The 18,895-nt window shown below is 51.1% G+C and overlaps 1 protein-coding gene across 4 annotated transcripts in view; it reads right to left on the minus strand.

Moving 5' to 3' along the window:
- The window catches only part of CSMD2 (CUB and Sushi multiple domains 2), a 289,568-nt gene that overhangs the window by 16,051 nt on the left and 254,622 nt on the right, over positions 1-18,895 (minus strand). For all 4 annotated transcript variants that reach the window (XM_085559781.1, XM_085559782.1, XM_077788452.2 and 1 more), the window contains 9 exons: positions 17,179-17,373; positions 14,687-14,860; positions 12,860-13,033; positions 10,169-10,342; positions 9,185-9,373; positions 6,779-6,952; positions 5,151-5,333; positions 4,084-4,260; positions 1,556-1,735 (listed from right to left, as the gene is read on the minus strand). In XM_085559781.1, coding sequence (XP_085415907.1) covers positions 1,556-1,735; positions 4,084-4,260; positions 5,151-5,333; positions 6,779-6,952; positions 9,185-9,373; positions 10,169-10,342; positions 12,860-13,033; positions 14,687-14,860; positions 17,179-17,373 — 1,620 coding nt within the window. The remainder of the gene's footprint in view (positions 1-1,555; positions 1,736-4,083; positions 4,261-5,150; positions 5,334-6,778; positions 6,953-9,184; positions 9,374-10,168; positions 10,343-12,859; positions 13,034-14,686; positions 14,861-17,178; positions 17,374-18,895) is intronic.

Below are 18,895 nucleotides of genomic sequence, written 5' to 3' on the forward strand. Positions count from 1 at the left end.
AGAAGGAGGAGAAAAAGGAGAAGAAAAAAGAGAAGAAAAAGGAGAAGAAAAAGGAGAAGAAAAAAGAGAAGAAAAAGGAGAAGAAAAAGGAGAAGAAAAAGGAGCAGAAAAGGAGAAGAAAAAGGAGAAGAAAAAGGAGAAGGAGGAAAAGGAAAAGGAGAAGAAGAAGGAGGGAAAGGAAAAGGAAAAGGAAAAGGAAAAGGAAAAGGAAAAGGAAAAGGAAAAGGAAAAGGAAAAGGAAAAGGAAAAGGAAAAGGAAAAGGAAAAGGAGGAGGAGAAGGAGAAAGAGGAAAAGGAGAAAAAGGAGAAGGAGGAGAAAGAGGAGGAGGAGGAGAGGAAAAGGAGAAGGAGAAGGAAAAGGGAAAAGTCAGGTCTCTCCACTTAATTATTTCCATTAACAAGCAAATTCCACCTAGGAGTGAAGTCACCTCCTGCTCTCCAAGAGCATCTCCCAGGACTGGCACAAAGTGGGGCTAAACCCTTCAAAGTTTGGAGTTCAATCCCAAATCATGAAATATCCCATGGTAAGGGATCCATGAGGATCATCCAGTCCAACCCCTGGCCCTGCACAGACACCCCAAAATCCCACCCTGTGCATCCCTGAGAACGTTGTCCAAATATTCCTTGAGAACCTGGGGCTGTGCCCATTCCCTGGGGAGCCTGCTCAGTGCCCACCACCCTCTGGAGGAAGAACTTTCTCCTCAACATCTCTACAAATCCCATTTTGAAGTCAATGCTCGTTCTCAGCTGAAGGTAAAAATCTGCCCTGACGTGGCGTGAAAGCTCATCCCAGATTTCCCCGAAGATTCACACATTTTGGACAACCTGGCTGAGGCTCAGACGAGCAGTTGGAGGCACAACCTGTCGGGTTTTCACCCACTCTGGGGCGTTTGGAGATGACATTTTTGCAGCTCAGAGGAGCTAAACCTGTGCCTCCGAATGAGACTCTTGGCCACACCGTGGATCATTTCTGCAGCATTTGCTCAGTGCAGAGAATGAAAAAGGAGAGGAAGAATTGCTCTTTACAGCCTCTGAAGGAGCTGGAGTGCATTTCAGGGCTTTTATGTGGCCTGTTTTTGTATCAGCTCAGTGACAGGTGAGTTTTACAGATTTTTAAAGGAATGCAGAGACGCTGCCACATATTTTATCTGCGCTGGGGGTGAGGAAAAGAGATCCAGCCTGCCCAGCCACTGCTTTCCTATTTCCCTTTTCTATCTCTGAACCACAGGAGTCATCTCAGAATAATGAAAAGCCTCGCAGGGAACATTTTTCAGATGTTCCTGGGCGATGCCAGCACAGCGCCTGCTGGAAAAACACAATATTTTATCTGAGCTTGATCCGAGTTTTTGTGCAAAATCACTTTACTCCCTGGGCTTTGAAGGAGAAGAGCAACTCCCTCCCTCCCTCCCAGGCACAGACTGATAGCCCTGAAGACAGCAAGGTGCTGCCTGACAAATGTCAAACTTTTTGTGGAATGAGGGAGCTGAGGAACGCCCAGCCAGGCTTCCAGGGAAACTCTGGAAGTTGTCTCCTGCAGCACCTGCAGGGTTCCTACCCTTGCAGACGGGTTTGGTGCCGTTCCAGGTGCGGTCCTTGGTGCAGGTGAGGGCAGCTGCTCTGTCTGACTCCATCATGAAGCCAGGAGTGCACTGGAACACCACGGATTTGTTGTAGGTGAAGTCGCTGCCCAGCCTGAGCCCGTTGGCCGGCACGCCGGGGTCGCCACAGTTGATCACTGCCAAGGAAAGGGGAAAAATGAGAATTTCCGGCAGCTGGAACCACACCTGTGACTGTTCTGAGTGTTTTTCCAGGTGGAGTTTAACCAGTTACATGTGGAGCAGGTTTGTAGCACATCAAGCTGGAGCTTAATGGCTCATTAGAAAGGAGCTGGATTAACACTCATTAAACATTAAAGCAAACCCAGGTCAAACCTGAGTGAAGGGAAAGCAGCTTGCCCAAAGCACTCCCCGCTTAAAGTCACCACCTCTGATGTAAATCCACCTTGGTCACCAGCCAGTTCCCAGCCCCGAGGTCACACACATCCCTGCCCCAGGGATGTCACACTCAGGAGCAGCCCCAGAGAGCTCGGCCAACATCCACTCCCAAAATTATTCCAGAGCTGGAAAAGGACAACCCCAGGGCAAGATTTTTCCATTAGATCCCAGCAGAATTCCCAGGCTGAGCTGCTGCTGGTGCCAGGCCAGGCTTTAGGAGTTTCTCAGGGTGGCACTCGTGTGTTGGTGCCTTAGGATTTGAGCTTTTCTATTTTATATATTTGTAATTCTGCAGTTCTTTAGTGCACAACTCCAAACTCCACGTGCAGTGTGAGCTGCTGCTTTCCCATTTGGGGCAGACACAACAATTCCTCTCCAGGCCTGGCAATCAAGGACACCTCACTGCCTCAGACCTCAAGAGTCGTGAACAAAAGTGAGCTGAGGGGAGCAAACTTGGGGTAAAATTACTTTATTAGCTGAAGCTCTAATTGAAAGTTGAACCCCCAATATGCAAATGGACCAAACTTATAAAAGTGTGATGACTTTTATAACGGATGACTGCTTACAAAGTCTCACATTTTTATAATTTCTGGTTCATTTGCATATTGTAGCTGTGAAAAATGCGTATTTTATGATTGGATTTTTGCAAATATTACAATGAATATTATATGTGCAATGTTAGAAAGTTGTGCTGTATTAATTCTATTAATTAGTCTGTTAAATATAGTCTTAGGTTACAACATAATGTTGAAATGGAAGCTCTGCAATGTGGGATTTTTTTACTAACTCAAGGAAGGGATGAGATGATCAAGAAACTCTTCACACAGAGATGTCAGCACAGGACAAAGAGTTTCTGTCTCCTTATCAGAAAAGACAAACATTCTTCCACCTTCTCTCCATCTTTATGGAACCACCAAGATTAAGGGGAAGAAGTTGACAAAACCCAGAAAAGTTCTTAATTTGCAAGGGATTTATGAATCATGTATGAGATATATGAATATGCAACAGGCTGTTGCTTTTAAGGTTATTCCTTTGTTCACAAGTCATGTTTGTCATGACTGAGTGTCCGAGAGCATCCGGACATCCGTAATTCTTTACGTTTTATTGCCTTGTAACTGTCCTAACTCTAAACTTTATTACTCTAATTGTATTACTATTTTTATAACCATTTTATTATTATTAAACTTTTAAAATTTTAAAAGCCAAGTGATTGGCGTTTTTCACAGGAGTTCATTGTCCAATTACACCTTTAGGTAATGAAATCCCAATGTGCTTGCTTTTCTCTCTCCAGCCTGTGTTTCTCTTGGGGCTGAGATTTGGATGATTTGTCCTGGGTCCCCAGCTGGAGAAGGAATTGTTTTGTTTTCTACTCTGTCAAGAGAGCTCACCATGCCCTGAAACAAAGCTCAGAACTGCACACTAAAACAGAACAGAGTGCGAAAAATATAAAAGCCAAAAGTTGGGGCACTGTGGGAGTCCAGGGCTTCCCTCTGTCTGCCCTGGGACCCTGGCAGGGGTCAGGAACCCCCCTGGACAGAGCCCCCAGAGACACTGGCTGTGATCTCTGTCCATGGAAAAGAGTTTTCAATCTTACAGGGTGAATTACCAGCTCTGAGTGTTTGATATAAATAATAATTAAGTGTGGCACAGGTGCAAAAGTGAAATTTTAGGATTCTAGATGAGGGGTCCAAAGGGGACAAGCTGGAGGAAATTGGGTGTGCCTTGTCCTTTTTCTCCTTCTTCATGCCCTCCATGTTTCACTGTGGTGTTGGCATTTTTCTGTTGGTTCAGGCTGGGGACACACTGTCCAACGTAGGTGACAGATATTGGCACGTTCTTGTAAATGCAGCCCAGGGAGTTTCTGGTATTTAATGTTTGTCACATCCCACTGAGGGCAGAGCCCCACACGCTGCCCTGCAGGACAGAGCTGGGCAGGGCAGCAGAACATGTGAGAGATCAACAGAATAAACAACCTGGAAACCAGCACAGACCAATTATGGCTTCTGCTTTGGCAGGGGGCTGACAGACAGAGACATTTTACAATCTCGGATCATCAATAGCTCAGAGTCAGGGCCCCGGCAGCGCTCACCAGTGCACTCGGGGCTGGTCCCGGTCCAGGTGCCGTTGACGGTGCAGTGCCTGCTCAGCACCCCTGTGGAATAAAACCCTTCCCTGCACTGGTAGATGATGGAGCTGGAGAACACCAGGCCGTCGTTGAAGATCACCCTGGCGTTGCTGGGCGTCCCGGGATTCCCGCAGGAGATCACTGCCAAGGGAAGCGGCCGAGGGAGAGTGAGCCAGGGAACGCAAACAACGCCCCACCGCTCCAGGGGCTCCGCCTGCATCGGCTGGCCCCAGCAAAGGCAGGTTCTGGGGACACCAGAGCCCTTTTGGGAACACCAGAACACTTCTGGGGACTTGAGAACACTTCTGGGGACACCAGAGCTGTACTGGGAACATTAGAACACTTCTGGGGACACCAGAGCCCTTCTGGGGACATCAGAACCATTTTGGGGACATGAAAACACTTCTGAGGACACCAGAACCATTCTGGAGACACCAGAGTCATTCTGGGGACATGAGAACACTTCTTGGGACACCAGAACACTTCTGGGAACACCAGAGCTGTACTGGGGACACCAGAACACTTCTGGGGATATCAGAGCAGTCCTGGGGATAGCAGAGGAATTCTGGGGACACTGGAGCAGTCCTGGCGACACAGGAGGAGTTCCAGGGACATCAAAGGAATTCTGGGGACACTGGGGCAACTCTGGGGGCTCCAGGGCTGCTCTGCAGACATCAGAGCAATCCTGGGGACACTGGGGCAGTCCTGGGGACATAGGAGAAGTTCTGGGGACATCAAAGGAATTCTGGGGACATCAAAAGAATCCTGGGGACACTGGGGCAGTCCTGGAGACACAGGAGGAGTTCTGGGGACATCGGGGTAACTCTGGGGACTCCAGGGCTGCTGTGGGGACACCAGGGCAGTCCTGGGGACACCGGGGCCATCCTGGGGACAGCAGAGCAATCCTGGGGACACCGGGGCAGCTCTGGGGACACCCAAACAGCTCTGGGGACATCAGAGCAATTCTGGGGAGATCAGAGCAGTCCCAGGGACACCGGGGCAGTCCCAGGGACACTGAGGCACAGGAGTACCTTCGCATTCTGGCTGCGTGCCGCTCCAGGAGCCGTTAGCATGGCAGGTCCTCTCGGAGGAGCCCCGCAGGGTGTAGCCGGGCTCGCAGCTGAACCTCACCACGCTGCCCACGTCGAAGGCGTCTCCCAGCCCAATCCCGTGGGAAGGGATCCCGGGGTCGCCGCACACGCCCTGGCTGCCCCCTGCCCGGGGAGAGCACAGCGTCACCAGAGCCACCAGGGCACGGTGGCTCGTGTCCCTTGTCCCCCTCATGGGGAATTCCACCCCCAGCAGAGCAGTGGAATTCCAAATTGGGCATTTCCCGGTTCCAACAGCCCCTCGGTTTTGAGCTGGATGCAAAGGCGGCCACAATTCCTGAATGCCAAGGTGGAGCCTCCAGCCCCAGGGATGTTTCCCCTCCACAAGGAATTCCCACGTGCTCCAAGCCAGCCCTGAGCCGCCAGAACTCAGGGAACGAGGAGGGGCTGGAGCGCGGGAGGGAGGGAAAAGGGAAAGGGGAAGGGTTGGGGAAGTTCAGGGAAGGGAAGGTGATGATGGGTGGAAGATGATGACCATGGCTGGGTGACCACGAAGGGGTGACCACGAACTGATGACCACAAACTGGTGACCATGAACAGGTGACCATGAATGGATGACCATGGCTAGCTGACCATGGCTGGGTGACCATGGCTGAGTGACCATAAATGAGTGACCATGGCTGGGTGACCATAAATGGATGACCATGGCTGGGTGACCATGGCTAGCTGACTATGAATGGGTGACCATGAACGGGTGACCATGAACAGGTGACCATGGCTAGCTGACCATAGCTGGGTAACATAAATGGGTGACCATGAACAATTGACCATAAATGGATGACCATGGCTAGCTGACCATGAACAGATGACCATGGCTGGGTGACCACAAATGGGTGAGCACAAATGGGTGACTATGGCTAGCTGACCATGGCTGGTTGACCATAAATGGGTGACCATGAACGAGTGACCATGAACAAGTGACCACGGCTGGGTGACCACAAATGGGTGACTGTGGCTAGCTGACCACAGCTAGCTGACCATGGCTAGGTGACCATGGCTAGCTGACCACGGCTAGGTGACCAATGGCTGGGTGACCATGGCTAGGTGACCATGGCTAGCTGACCATGGCTAGCTGACCATGGCTGGGTGACCATGGCTAGCTGACCATAGCTAGCTGACCATGACTGGGTGACCGTGGCTAGCTGACCATGGCTGGGTGACCATGGCTGGGTGACCGTGGCTAGCTGACCATGGCTGGGTGACCAGGGCTGGGTGACCATGGCCAGCTGACCGTGGCTAGCTGACCATGGCTGGGTGACCATGGCTGGGTGACCATGGCTGGGTGACCATGGCTAGCTGACCATGGCTGGGTGACCATGGCTGGGTGACCGTGGCTAGCTGACCATGGCTGGGTGACCATGGCTAGCTGACCATGGCTGGGTGACCGTGGCTGGGTGACCGTGGCTAGCTGACCAGGGCTGGATGCCTGTCTAGCTGACCATGGCTGGGTGACCATGGCTAGCTGACCATGGCCGGGTGACCATGGCCAGCTGACCATGGCTAGCTGACCAGGGCCGGGTGTCCCGGCAGTGCCCTCCCGAGCCCCTCACCCGAGCAGTGCGGCAGGGAGCCGCTCCAGCGCCCGTCCAGCTGGCACATCCGCGTGGCATTGCCGACCAGCGTGCGCCTGCCCAGGCAGCTGTACCTGACCACGGAGCCCACCGTGTGCTTGTCCCCCGAGATCTGTGCGTGGGGAGGGGACCCGGGGTGGCCACACGACACCACTGCAAGAGAGACACAGCTTCAGCACCCGGGGATTCCAGAATTATGGCTTGGGGGGACCTTAAACACCTGTAAATTCCAGCCCTTTCCGTGGGCAGGGATGCTTTTCCCTATCCCAAGTTGCTCCAAGCCCTGTCCAGCCTGGCCTTGGACACTTTCAGGGATGGGGACACTTCCACCTGCTCTGGGCACCTGTGCCAAGGCCTCCCCACCCTCACAGGGAAGTTCAACACACGGGAAACAAAAACATGGGAAAATCTCCTTTTTTTTCCTAAACATTTAACACCAGGAATTCACAGAATCAGTGGTAAAACTGAGCTGGGTTTCCAAATCCTCCAGATCCCAACATTTTAAGAAAGGAGATCCCTTGTACTCAAGGGGGCTGAGGGAGTCTGGGATCAGGGTTTTAACAGGAATTCCCTCCCAGCTGTGGGAACGTGGATCATCACTCACCAATTCCCCAGGATCCATGCAAGGGGTGAGGACAGGACAAAAGGAAAGGAAAATGTGCCCAAAGCTGCTCGGTAGGATTTGGTGTGGAGGGATAAACATGGAAAAAACAAAAGGAACAATCCCAGCTTTGGAACAGCTCAAGCCAATTGGAATTTCTGGAGTTCCGAGGCCATTCCTGAGGGCAGGGAATGGGATTGCAGCTGGTTTAGTGCCCACAGGGACAAACTGGTCATGCTGGGAGTGGGGCTGCTTCTGCCTGCACCTCCCTGAGGCAGCTAAAATCCACGCTGGATCCGAAATTCCCAGTGTAAGACTGGGATCACCCACTCAGGTGAGCCCTCCCTGTGCTCCAGAGCTGCTCCTGCCCTCTCCACCTGCACCATCCCAGCTGGAACCTCTCCTGAAAAACCAAAATCCATTGGGATTCCACCCAGAACCCCCAAATCCATCGGGATCCACCTGTCCCCACACAGAGAACCCTCTCCAGCAGGATCCTCTCTTCAAACACTAAAATTCATTGGGATTCCACCTGGAACCCCCAAATTCCATTGGGATTCCACCTGGAATCCCCCAAATTCACTGGGATCCACCTGTCCTTACACAGAGAGCCCCCTCCAGCAGGATCCTCTCTTCAAACCCCAAAACTCATTGTGATTCCACCTGGAATTCCTCAAAATCCATGGGGATCTGTCTTTTCCTACACAGAGAACTCCTTCCAGCAAGATCCTTTCCTCAAACCCCAAAATCCACTGGGATACCATCTGGAATCCCCCAAATCCACTGGGATTCCACCTGTCCCTACACAGAGAACCCCTTCCAACAGGATCCTTTCCTCTAACCCCAAAATCCACTGGGATTCCACCTGGAATCCCCCAGAATCCACTGGGATTCCACCTGGAATCCCCCAAAATCCATTGGGATCCACTTGTCCTTACACAGAAAAAACTCCTCCAGCAGGATCCTTTCCTCAAATCCCCAAACCCAATGGAATTCCACCCGGAATCCCCCAAAATCCATTTGGATTCCACCTGGAATCCCCCAAAATCCATGAGGATTCCACCTAGAATCCCCCAAAATCCACTGGGATTCCCCCTGGAATCCCCCAAAATCCATTGGGATCCACTTGTCCTTACACAGAAAAACCCCTCCAGCAGGATCCTTTCTTCAAATCCCCAAACCCAATGGAATTCCGCCTGGAATCCCCCAAAATCCATTTGGATTCTGCCTGGAATCCCCCCAAATCCACTGGGATTCCACCTAGAATCCCCCAAAATCCATTGGGATCCACTTGTCCTTACACAGAAAAACCCCTCCAGCAGGATCCTTTCCTCAAATCCCCAAACCCAATGGAATTCCGCCTGGAATTCCCCAAAATCCATTTGGATTCCGCCTGGAATCCCCCCAAATCCACTGGGATTCCACCTAGAATCCCCCCAAATCCACTGGGATTCCACCTGGAATCCCCCAAAATCCATTGGGATCCACTTGTCCTTACACAGAAAAACCCCTCCAGCAGGATCCTTTCCTCAAATCCCCAAACCCAATGGAATTCCGCCTGGAATTCCCCAAAATCCATTTGGATTCCACCTGGAATCCCCCCAAATCCACTGGGATTTCACATGTCCCTACACAGAGAATGCCCTCAGCTGGATTCTCAACCCCAAACCCCCTTCCCTGGGAAATTCCTGAAGCCACTGCGATCATTCCCACGTGGATTTTTTTAGGGGGGGATTTTCCCTCACGACCCCGTGGGATGGACGGGGAGGGTTGGGGCCACTTACAAAGGCACTGGGGGAGGGCTCTGTCCCACGTGCCATCGCCCTGGCACGTCAGGACGTGCGATCCCAACAAATAAAATCCGTGGATGCACTGATAGGACACGGTGGTGCCGAAGCTGAACCTGTGGGGGCCGCTCGGCTGCACTTGCCGGACGCTGTTTTCCAGGTGCCCGGGGTCAGAACAGTTCACAACTGCAAACAAACAACAGAACAATACCCAAAAAATAACAGGAAGCAAAGGGTGGGGCAGAAAAAGGTGGGGTTCTCCAAAAAAAAAAAAAAAAGCAGGAAAAAAGGTGGGAAATTGAAGATTTTATGCTGTGATTCAAGGTGGTTTTTTCCCCCCCCTGCAAGATTTTTTGAGGGTGAGAGTGGAAAAATTTGTTGTGAAAAGGGGGGAAAAAGGAGTCCAGGCAATCCTGCAGGTTCTCACCCAGCAGCAGAGGCTGGATCTCCGGCCCCAAACTGGGATTTTGATTATCCAGGTGGGAAAAACTGATCCCAAACTGGGATTTCCATCATCCAGCAGGGAATGACCGATAATCCAGCATGGCCGGAGATCCTGGATGTGGGGAATGCAGAGGGAGGGAGTGCAGGGAGGGGACGGGATTTGGGAAGTGAACCTGAGTGCTGATCCCATGGGAAACAGGGAAGAGGGCTCTGCACAAAGCTGTGGGAAGATATTTCCTGGGAAGATAAACGAGGAGGTTGGACAAGGTGATTTGGGGGGAGCAGAGGAGAGATCCTGATTTTCCATGGATTGTGACCTCTAGGATTGTGACCACAGGGTGTGTTCATAGGGTTGTGCTGCCTTTAACACCCTCTAACCCCAAATCTGGGTCTGATCCCAAATTTCCAACACCTCGGAGGTGAGAAAATCCCATGGGGATTTCCAGCATCCCTGGGATCTCCAACATCCCCTGGGTGGTTTCCAGGGATTTTTGGCTTGGGAAGATGGAGAAATCCCAGAGGAACGGCCAGACTGACCTCGGCAGGAGGGCAGGGTGCTGCTCCACTGGCCGTTGGCCAGGCACTGGGATTGGGAAGCTCCCTCCAGGCGGAAGCCGGGGTTGCACTGGAATTTGGCCACGTCGTTGAGGTTGAACTGGGAGCCCTGGGTGAGGCCGTTGGGCGGGTTGCCAGGGTGGCCACAGGTGATGGCTGCAAGCACAAAATGGAAATAAATCACTGGATTCATTCCTGGAGAGAAAGTGGATTACTCACTGGGAAAAGTCGTGAAGGGAGGAGAGCATAAAAACCACGCACATCAACCCCAAACCCAAAGATTTGGGGCCTGCTCTGTTGAGATACAGGATCGCTTTGAGAGAAGGAGATTTTTGTAGGTTTTATTGGCACCAGGAATTCCCTGCATCCAGGAATTCCCTGCATCCCTCTCCAGGCAGCTGAGTGCCAGGATGCCACTGATTTACACCACATATCCCCCTCCAAAAATCCCAGCTCTTACTCTTAATCCCACACCAAACTCTGTTGTTCCCTCCCTTTCTCCCCTGGTTGCTCCCTGCAGGGAAAAGTTACACCTGGAAGCAGGGGAAAAAAGGGAAAATAGGAGGAAAATCAGAATTCCAGCACAGGACCTGAAGAGATGAAAATCTACCTAAGCAGAATAAAATTTGTGGGAAAATTTTACTTCCAAATCGCTGAAGTGAAGATTTTTCTGGAGTTTTTTTTTTCCTGAGGTTGGTGTTGGCTCAGGATGAGGTGAAGGGCACAGGAGCTGCTCTGGCAACTCCCAGGGAAGCAAAGCCAATTCCAGCATCCCAAATACTTCTGGGAAGCGGCTGGAACACTCTGCTGCCACCTCAGCGGGTGACACGGGGAGGGCACAGCCCTGCTGCTGGCAGAGCCTTTGATTCCAGCCAGCTCCACGGCAGAAAAGGAAGCTCAGGATGAGCCAGCAGGAGATTCTTGGCTGCCTAAGGAATGTGACATCCTGGGACAGCTGAGGACAAAGCTTTATGGATCACTGCCACATGGAATGTCCTGGTTTGTCCATCAGGACCAATTCGGGATCCCTGGACAGCTGCCAGCAGCAGGAGAGTGAAGGGAGGGTGAAATTCCCACAAAGGATCCATAACAAATCTGAGTGCCCAGGGCACGGGGATTGGGATTTGTTCCTGATCCAAGCTGGTGACAGGGAGAAATGAGAAATGTGGAGTGCTGCAGGAAGCGGGTTTGGGATCTCATCCCACGTGTTTGGCAACGGGAGGGATTCTGTGCCTGGATAAAAAAAGGCTTCCCACAGTTCCACGGATCCAACAGAGGTGACTGCAGCAGGCCGGGAGGGGAAATGCCAGGAGAACTGGGAATGCTGCTGTGCCCTGAGTGGGGTCAGTGAAGCCTCACCCCACCAGAGCTCAGATGGACAATCCCAAATTTCTGTCACCCCCGAGGCCTAATGTGTGTAATCACTCAGAATTCCAGACCGGTTTGGGATGGAAAGGAGTTTAAAGCCCATCCCATTCCAGCCCCTGCCATGGGCATGAGAGTAAATCCCACCCTTTCCAACCATTCTTCTCCCAAAAATCTCCAGCAGGAGCTCAGACACCCCCCAGATTTTGGATCACCGGCGACTTTATCAACTTAATCCTGAATTTTTGTTTTCAGGCTGGATTTGCCTGGTCATTCCCTCCTTCCCATCTTGTTCTTGTTGTGCCCCAGCACAGGAAGCTCCAAACCAGACAGGAGAGATGGGAACGAACAGCTGGAGCACCAGGATATGAAATTCATGGATTGTGCTGCCCTTTGATAAGAAGATGCTTCAGCTTATCAACACCTGAGAGCTGCAGGGAGTTGGTTAATTGGGTTATTTCCTGGGAAGATAAACCAGGAGGTTGGACAAGGTGATTTGGGGGGGAACAGAGGAGAGATCCTGATTTTCCAGGGGCATGGAGAGCAGCTCTCAAGGATGGTGACCACCAGGGCTGTGCCTGCCTTTATCACCCCCTGACCCCAAAAAGTCTCCTCTGCTCTAACCCAAACACCTCCAGCTGGGCATGGGAAGGAGAAACCCAGGGGAATTCTTGAACCACAAAGGAGCTTTTCTTGGAGAGACGCAGGGATAATCTTGCAAAATGTTGCAGTAAGGGAGAAAAATGATAAAAGATTTATGAATTTATATAATTTCAAAATCAGGCCTGCTCTGTTGGATCAGTGGCTGGCCTGTCAAGCCAGTTCCCTGGTGTGAACAGCTCATTAACATAACAATCTATTCCTGGGTGAAAAACAACTAGCACCTGCATAAACATTAAATCTATCCCATGAGAATCCTCGAAGAAAATATGTAAACAATTTAAGAATAGAAAGATTTGATGGACAATTAAAATACCTTTTGGACACCTTTCACTAACCAATAAATTGGCCAGAAAGCAACTAATTGGAGTCACACACGAGGTCTGTAAAACTGTATAAAAATGAGTTATGTGGATAAAGAATAGGTTTTTTCCTGCATGAAGAAAATGGATTAATTTTATTTATTTATCACAAACCCCCGTGTGATTTATTCTGATAGAAAAATGCCCTGAATGTGCATGCATGACTGTCCCACACCTCAGGGGTGTGAGCTCTGCCCAGCCCTTTCCACAACCCCTTCCACAGCCCCTTCCAGCCCCTCCTGGCTGGAATTTTCCCTCCAGGGCTGAAGGAATGACAAGTACTTACGCACACAGACAGGCGTCTTCCCGGACCAGCGGTGGTCCTGCTGGCAGATGCGCACGGACATGCCGATGAGGCGGAAGCCGGGCTGGCACTGGTACACCACGCTGCCCCGGTAGTTGTAGTTCTCGCCGTTGATCTGCCCGTTCACGATGGGGCTGGGCACGCCGCAGTGCCCGGCTGCACGAGGAGGAATCACCTCGTTATGGGTAGCAAACATAACTCGCGCCGTTCCTTATATAAAATGTGTAATGTTGGATATTTGTTCGATTATGCTGGTTTGTATTAGCACCCCCACCCTCGCTGGTGAGACTGGGTGTATATTAAAAACTGATTAGAAACTGATTTACAATAAGAGGGTGAGGCTCAGCCAAAAATGGGCCATGTCTGGAGAGATACGGGGACCCCAGGTGCTGATCATGGCGTAAACGACCCAAAATGGATATCACAGAAATCCTCGGGCCAGATATAGGTAAATACCACACTCCCATAAACTTCATCAAGTGATTCAACAACTCCAGAACTGAATGGTTCTTCCTCATCACCAAAAAAAAAAAAAAAATCTTATTAACCTATAGTATCTGAATGGAAGGGCAGAATTTTCCCTATAAAAACCACCTGTGCCAGGATGGAGGGGTGGGCACAGAGGAAAACCTGTGCTGAGGCTGACCCCTTGTTGCACACCCAGGGCCGACCCCGGGCTCGGCTCTGTTCTTTCCTTGTGGCTGGCTAGATAGAATTTAACTGCAAAATAAGTATTTTATTTTTCATTTTAATTTGGCTAGACTGATTTTCATTTACAGCAACCTGGAGAGTCCAACAATGTGTCCCCAAAAGGCATCGCCCGCCGCCGGGGTCTCTGCAGGATTGGGGTGAAGAGGAGCCCAGGCTGGGTGGGGTTGGGAAAGGAATGTAAGGGTTGTCCACAGGGACACTTTCCACCATCCCTGGTCACCCTGTCCACTTCCAGGGATGGGACAGCCACAGCTTTTCTAGGCATGGATAGAGTTTGGAGATGCCCAGACTGGTTTGGGTTGGAAGGGAAGGTAAGGGTTGTCCACAGGGACACTTTCCACTATCCCTGGTCACCCTGTCCAACCTCTCTCTCCTTGGGCACTTCCAGGGATGGGACAGCCAGAGCTTCTCTGGGCATTTGGAGATGCCCAGACTGGGTGGGGCTGGAATGTAAGGATTGTCCACAGGGACAGCTTCCACCATCCCTGGTCACCCTGTCCACTTCCAGAGATGGGACAGCCACAGCTTTTCTGGGCATGGATAGAGTTTGGAGATGCCCAGACTGGTTTGGGTTGGAAGGGAACGTAAGGGTTGTCCACAGGGACACTTGCCACCATCCCTGGTCACTCCAAGCCCTGTCCAACCTCTCCTTGGACACTTCCAGGGACGGGACAGCCAGAGCTTCTCTGGGCATGGATGGGGTTCATGATGCCCAGATTGGTTTGGGTTGGAAGGGAATGTAAGGGTTGTCCACAGGGACACCTTCCACCATCCCTGGTCACCCTGTCCCCTTCCAGGGATGGGGCAGCCCCAGCTCCTCTGGGCAATCCATACCTGCTGTTCATAGTGAAGAACCCATCCCAACATCCAACCCTGTCCTCTCTCAGCTCCAGGCTGTTAACTCAAGACTCAGCTGCCATGAACAAACATCCCCAACCCAAAACTCTCCCTGACACCCACTGAAGATGCAGGAATCAAACTCTCCCTCCCTTTTACATCCACTTCAAACGTCACATCAGTCCCTAAAACCCGTGTCCCCCCCGAGGTGCCCTTCCCACAGCCCCTGGGTGCCAGCAGGAGCTTCCCAGGGATACCTACCCAGGCACCGGACCTCAGCCCCGCTCCAGAGCCCGTTGGCCATGCACTCCCGGACCCGGGAGCCCACCAGGGTGTAGCCAGTGTTGCAGGAGAAGATGGCAGTGGCCCCGTAACTGGTGAGCGTCCCGATCTTGTTCCCGTTGGGAGGGGTAGGCAGGTCCCCACAGGAGATAACTAGGATAGATCCCAAAGGATAGTCAGAGAGCAGGCTGGGCTGTGGAGGAACGCATCCAGGCACGGCACCAGGAGTTATTGCTGGAGTGGGAAAGTTCATTAAATAATTCCAGGAATTGTAATCATTCCAGACCCATGTTGGACGAGGTGACAAAAATAAGAGCTGCTGATATTCATGCTTCAGGAATGAGGGAAGCACTAAAGGCAGGCTGGGAAGGAACCAAAGGATTTTTTCACACCAGGACTTCCTCACACAGGAATGTTTTTCTGCCATTACCCATTGCTGGATGCAGCAGGAAGCCTGATTCCCAAAAAACCCACAGAATCATGGAATGGGGTGGGTTGGAAGGGACCTTAAAAGCCATGAGAGGGGACATCTCCCACTAGGCCAGGTTGCTCCAAGCCCTGTCCAACCTGACCTTGGAATGGCACGAAATTTCCAATTAAAAGTGACACCCAGCTTTCCCCCACAAGCCAAACCCCAGGATCTGCAGATCCCAGCTGCATTTGTGGGATGCAGGAGCCCCTGCAAACCCAACTCCCCCTCACAGCTCTTGATTTTATCTTCATTTTCTCTGCCTTCCAGCTCTGCAAACCCTCCGGAGCTCCCGCTGGGTGCTCCTGACCTCGGGGCACTGCCAAGATCCTGTCACTCGGATTTAGGTGGCAATGAGGCTGAGGGAACAAAAGGAGGTCAGGCTCCTGCTCCCGGATCCACAGGAAGAGCTGGCAGGGGGAAAAGTACATCTGTCACCCACGCCAGCAGTCACAGCTCCACAAACAAAGGCAGGCAGCAGGGAAGGAGAGATTTTGCAGCCTCTGCGTGCACTTGGAGACAAAAACCCTCCACCTCTGACAAAAGGAGAGCTGCAAAGCACAGCAGTGGTGTCAGAACAACTGAGAGCTGCTGGCGTGCCCCGTTGGGTTTGATTTGCAGGTGACACTGTTACCCTTGTAAACCTGGTGTTCGTGTGAGAGCTCAGGCTTGACAGCAGAATTCTTTATTTTCCCTCCTTAAAAGCCCTGACTTCAGAGCAGCTGTGACAGAGAAGCTGCTGGGACCCCACAGCAGCAGCTGAGCTGAAGGGCTGGAGATCCCAGAGAAGTGCTGGGATTAAACCAGGAATCACATCCAGACGTCTCCCTGCATCCCAGCTCTCTTCCAGCAGCTCTGTTGTCTCCACCTCAGCTGCTGCCAGGAGTAATTAAATCCCACCCCACAGCAGGGACAGCTTCCACTCTCCCAGGTTGCTCCAACACAGCCTGGGACACTTCCAGGTGTGGGTTGGGATGGAAGGGATGGGGCAGGCACAGCTCCTCTGGGAAATCCATCCCAGCCCTTCCCTGCTCTCACAGGAAAGGATTTCTCCCCAAAATCTGAACCAAACCACCTCAAAAATGCCCAACAAACCAAACCACGCTCCACCTCAGCTGCTGCCAGGGGTAACTAAATCCCACCCCACAGCAGGGACAGCTTCCACTCTCCCAGGTTGCTCCAACATGGGCTAGGACACTTCCAGGGATGCAGCAGCCACAGCTTCCCTGGGAAATCCATCCCAGCCCCTCCCTGCCCTCACAGGGAAGAATTTCCTTACAAAACCTGGACCAAACCCTCCCATCCTGTACCCAAAGGGCACCATCTCCTTGGTTATCCATGGAGATATTCAGCACCATGCTGAAACCCCCAGGATTTGCTGGAATTTGCTGACCCCAAACATAAAAGCAGCCCCTGGTGATGCTGCCCTGGGAAATCCATCCCAGCCCCTCTCTACCCTCCCAGGGCTGGAATTCCTCCCAAAATCTGCACCAAACCATCCCACCCTGTACCCAAAGGTATGGCTCACGCAACAGCACCATCCTGAAACCCCCAGGGATTTGCTGACCCCAAACATAAAACCAGTCCCTGGTGACGCTGTTCTGGAAAATCCATCCCAACCCTTCTTTGCCCTCCCAGGGCTGGATTTCCTCCCAAAATCTGCACCAAAACCTCCCATCCTGTACCCAAAGGGCACCATCTCCTTGCTTATCCATGGAGATATTCAGCACCACCCTGAAACCCCCAGGATTTGCTGAAATTTGCTGACCCCAAACATAAAAGAAGTCCCTGGTGATGCTGCCCTGGGAAATCCATCCCAGCCCCTCCCAGGGCTGGATTTCCTCCCAAAATCTGCACCAAACCCTCCCACCCTGTACCCAAAGGGCACCATCTCCTCGGTTATCCATGGATATATCCAGCACCACCCTGAAACCCCCAGGATGTGCTGACCCCAAACACAACCCCAGCCCCCGGTGCCACCCCGGCGCGTCCCTGCTCTTACTTTTACAGGTGGGCACGGGCTGCCCGATGCTCCAGGTGCCATTGGCCTGGCAGCTGATCACCCTCTGGCCCGTGTAGTAGTAGCCAGGGTCGCAGATGAGCATCAGCTGGGCGTTGTAGTGGTAGTGCACCTCGTAGGTGAGGCGCCAGCGGCCGTGCTCCACCGCGATGCTGCCCACGTCGGGGCACGTCACGGCTTTGGGGGGGAAAGGGCACAGAGAGGTGGTTAAGTGCTGCCCTGATTTTTAAAAGTGTTTTCTTTTCTAGCTCCTTTAAAAGTTTTCCACGCTTTCTGATGTTTATGTATTTCTACTGGAGTTCTCACACGCTGTTCATGTAAATAATGATTGTTTTGCATTCTTCTTTGTGGGAGAACTGATGGGCTGTTGGTTTGGCCAGTGTGGTTGGAGAGGTGGCAATTCCATCCTCCAATCCACTGGCACTTTTGGAATCCTGTATATTGTGAGGTCAGAAATAAAATTGGCTCTTTTTTCTCTTTTAAACTTACAAACTCCTGTGTACTAATTTCGTGTCCAACAGCAACAGTTAAGTGAGGTTTCGACCCCCCAAAAAATCCAGGTGTGGTGGGTTTTCAATGAGGGGTGCATCCCCTGGTGGGGCTGTGGTTGAGAACTGAAAGGAAAACTTGGTGGATGATGTTGGAAGTGGTGATGTTGCCTGAAACCCAAAGAGAAAAACCCCTTGCAATGGTGTTAAAATCATAAAATGGGAATCAAAGACACCTCACTGCCTCAGGCTCTGAGAAATGTGAACAAAAGTGGGTTAGGGGGGAGAAAACTTGGGGTCAATTTGTTACCTGAAGCTGTAATTAGAAGATGAACCCCCAATATGCAAATGGCCCAAACGTATAAAAGTGTGAAAACCTGTGGCCCATCGTCCATTTTGGGTGCAGCCCCTTGAAGGGGGGTTTTGTCTGCCCTAAACGCCCCTGAAGGCCATTCAATAAATATAATTGTTTTTTTTCTTTGTCATTTTGTCTGGCCTGTGTTTTTAGGTAGCCCCAAAAGGCATCACTGCTGGCTGGGCAGCCCAAATCCCCACTCACCTGTGAGTACACAGGAGCTCGGTGAGTTCAGAAGAGAGAAAGAGCCAGTTTTATTCAAACATCTGGTATTTCTAGAATTCCAAAGGTGACCATGGATGGGAGGATGGAATTACCACCTCTCCAACCACACTGCTCCAAAGACCCATCAATCATTTCTCTCTACCCACAGAGAATATGTAAATATTCTATTTATCCACGAAATTGTGTGGGAACTCTGACTCTCGAATACATAAACATTTTCAGAAGTGTGAAAAACGCCAATCACTTGTTTTTAAATTTTTAAAAGTTTAATAATAATAAAATGGTTATAAAAATAATAATAATACAATTAGAGTAATAAAGTTTAGTTAGGACAATTATAAGACAATAAAAAGCAAAGAATTACGGATGTCCAGATGCTCTTGGACACTGAGTCACAAAAAGCATCCCTTGAGAACAAAGGAATCACCCTTAAATCAATACACTTGTTGCATATTCATACATCCTTCATGGTTATGCATATATTTTATTTAAAACAAGAAATTCTGTTTGTTGTATGTCAACTGCTCCTTTAATCCCCGTGAGTCTGAGCAAGGCCTGAAGAAATTAGTTTTTTCTGATAAGAAGCCATAAATTCCTTTTCTTTGGAAGATTTAGGTGTTCCTCAAAGTGA

Source organism: Lonchura striata, chromosome 23 (genome assembly GCF_050655825.1).
Source record: "Lonchura striata isolate lonStrDom1 chromosome 23, ASM5065582v1, whole genome shotgun sequence".
NCBI lineage: Eukaryota > Metazoa > Chordata > Aves > Passeriformes > Estrildidae > Lonchura > Lonchura striata.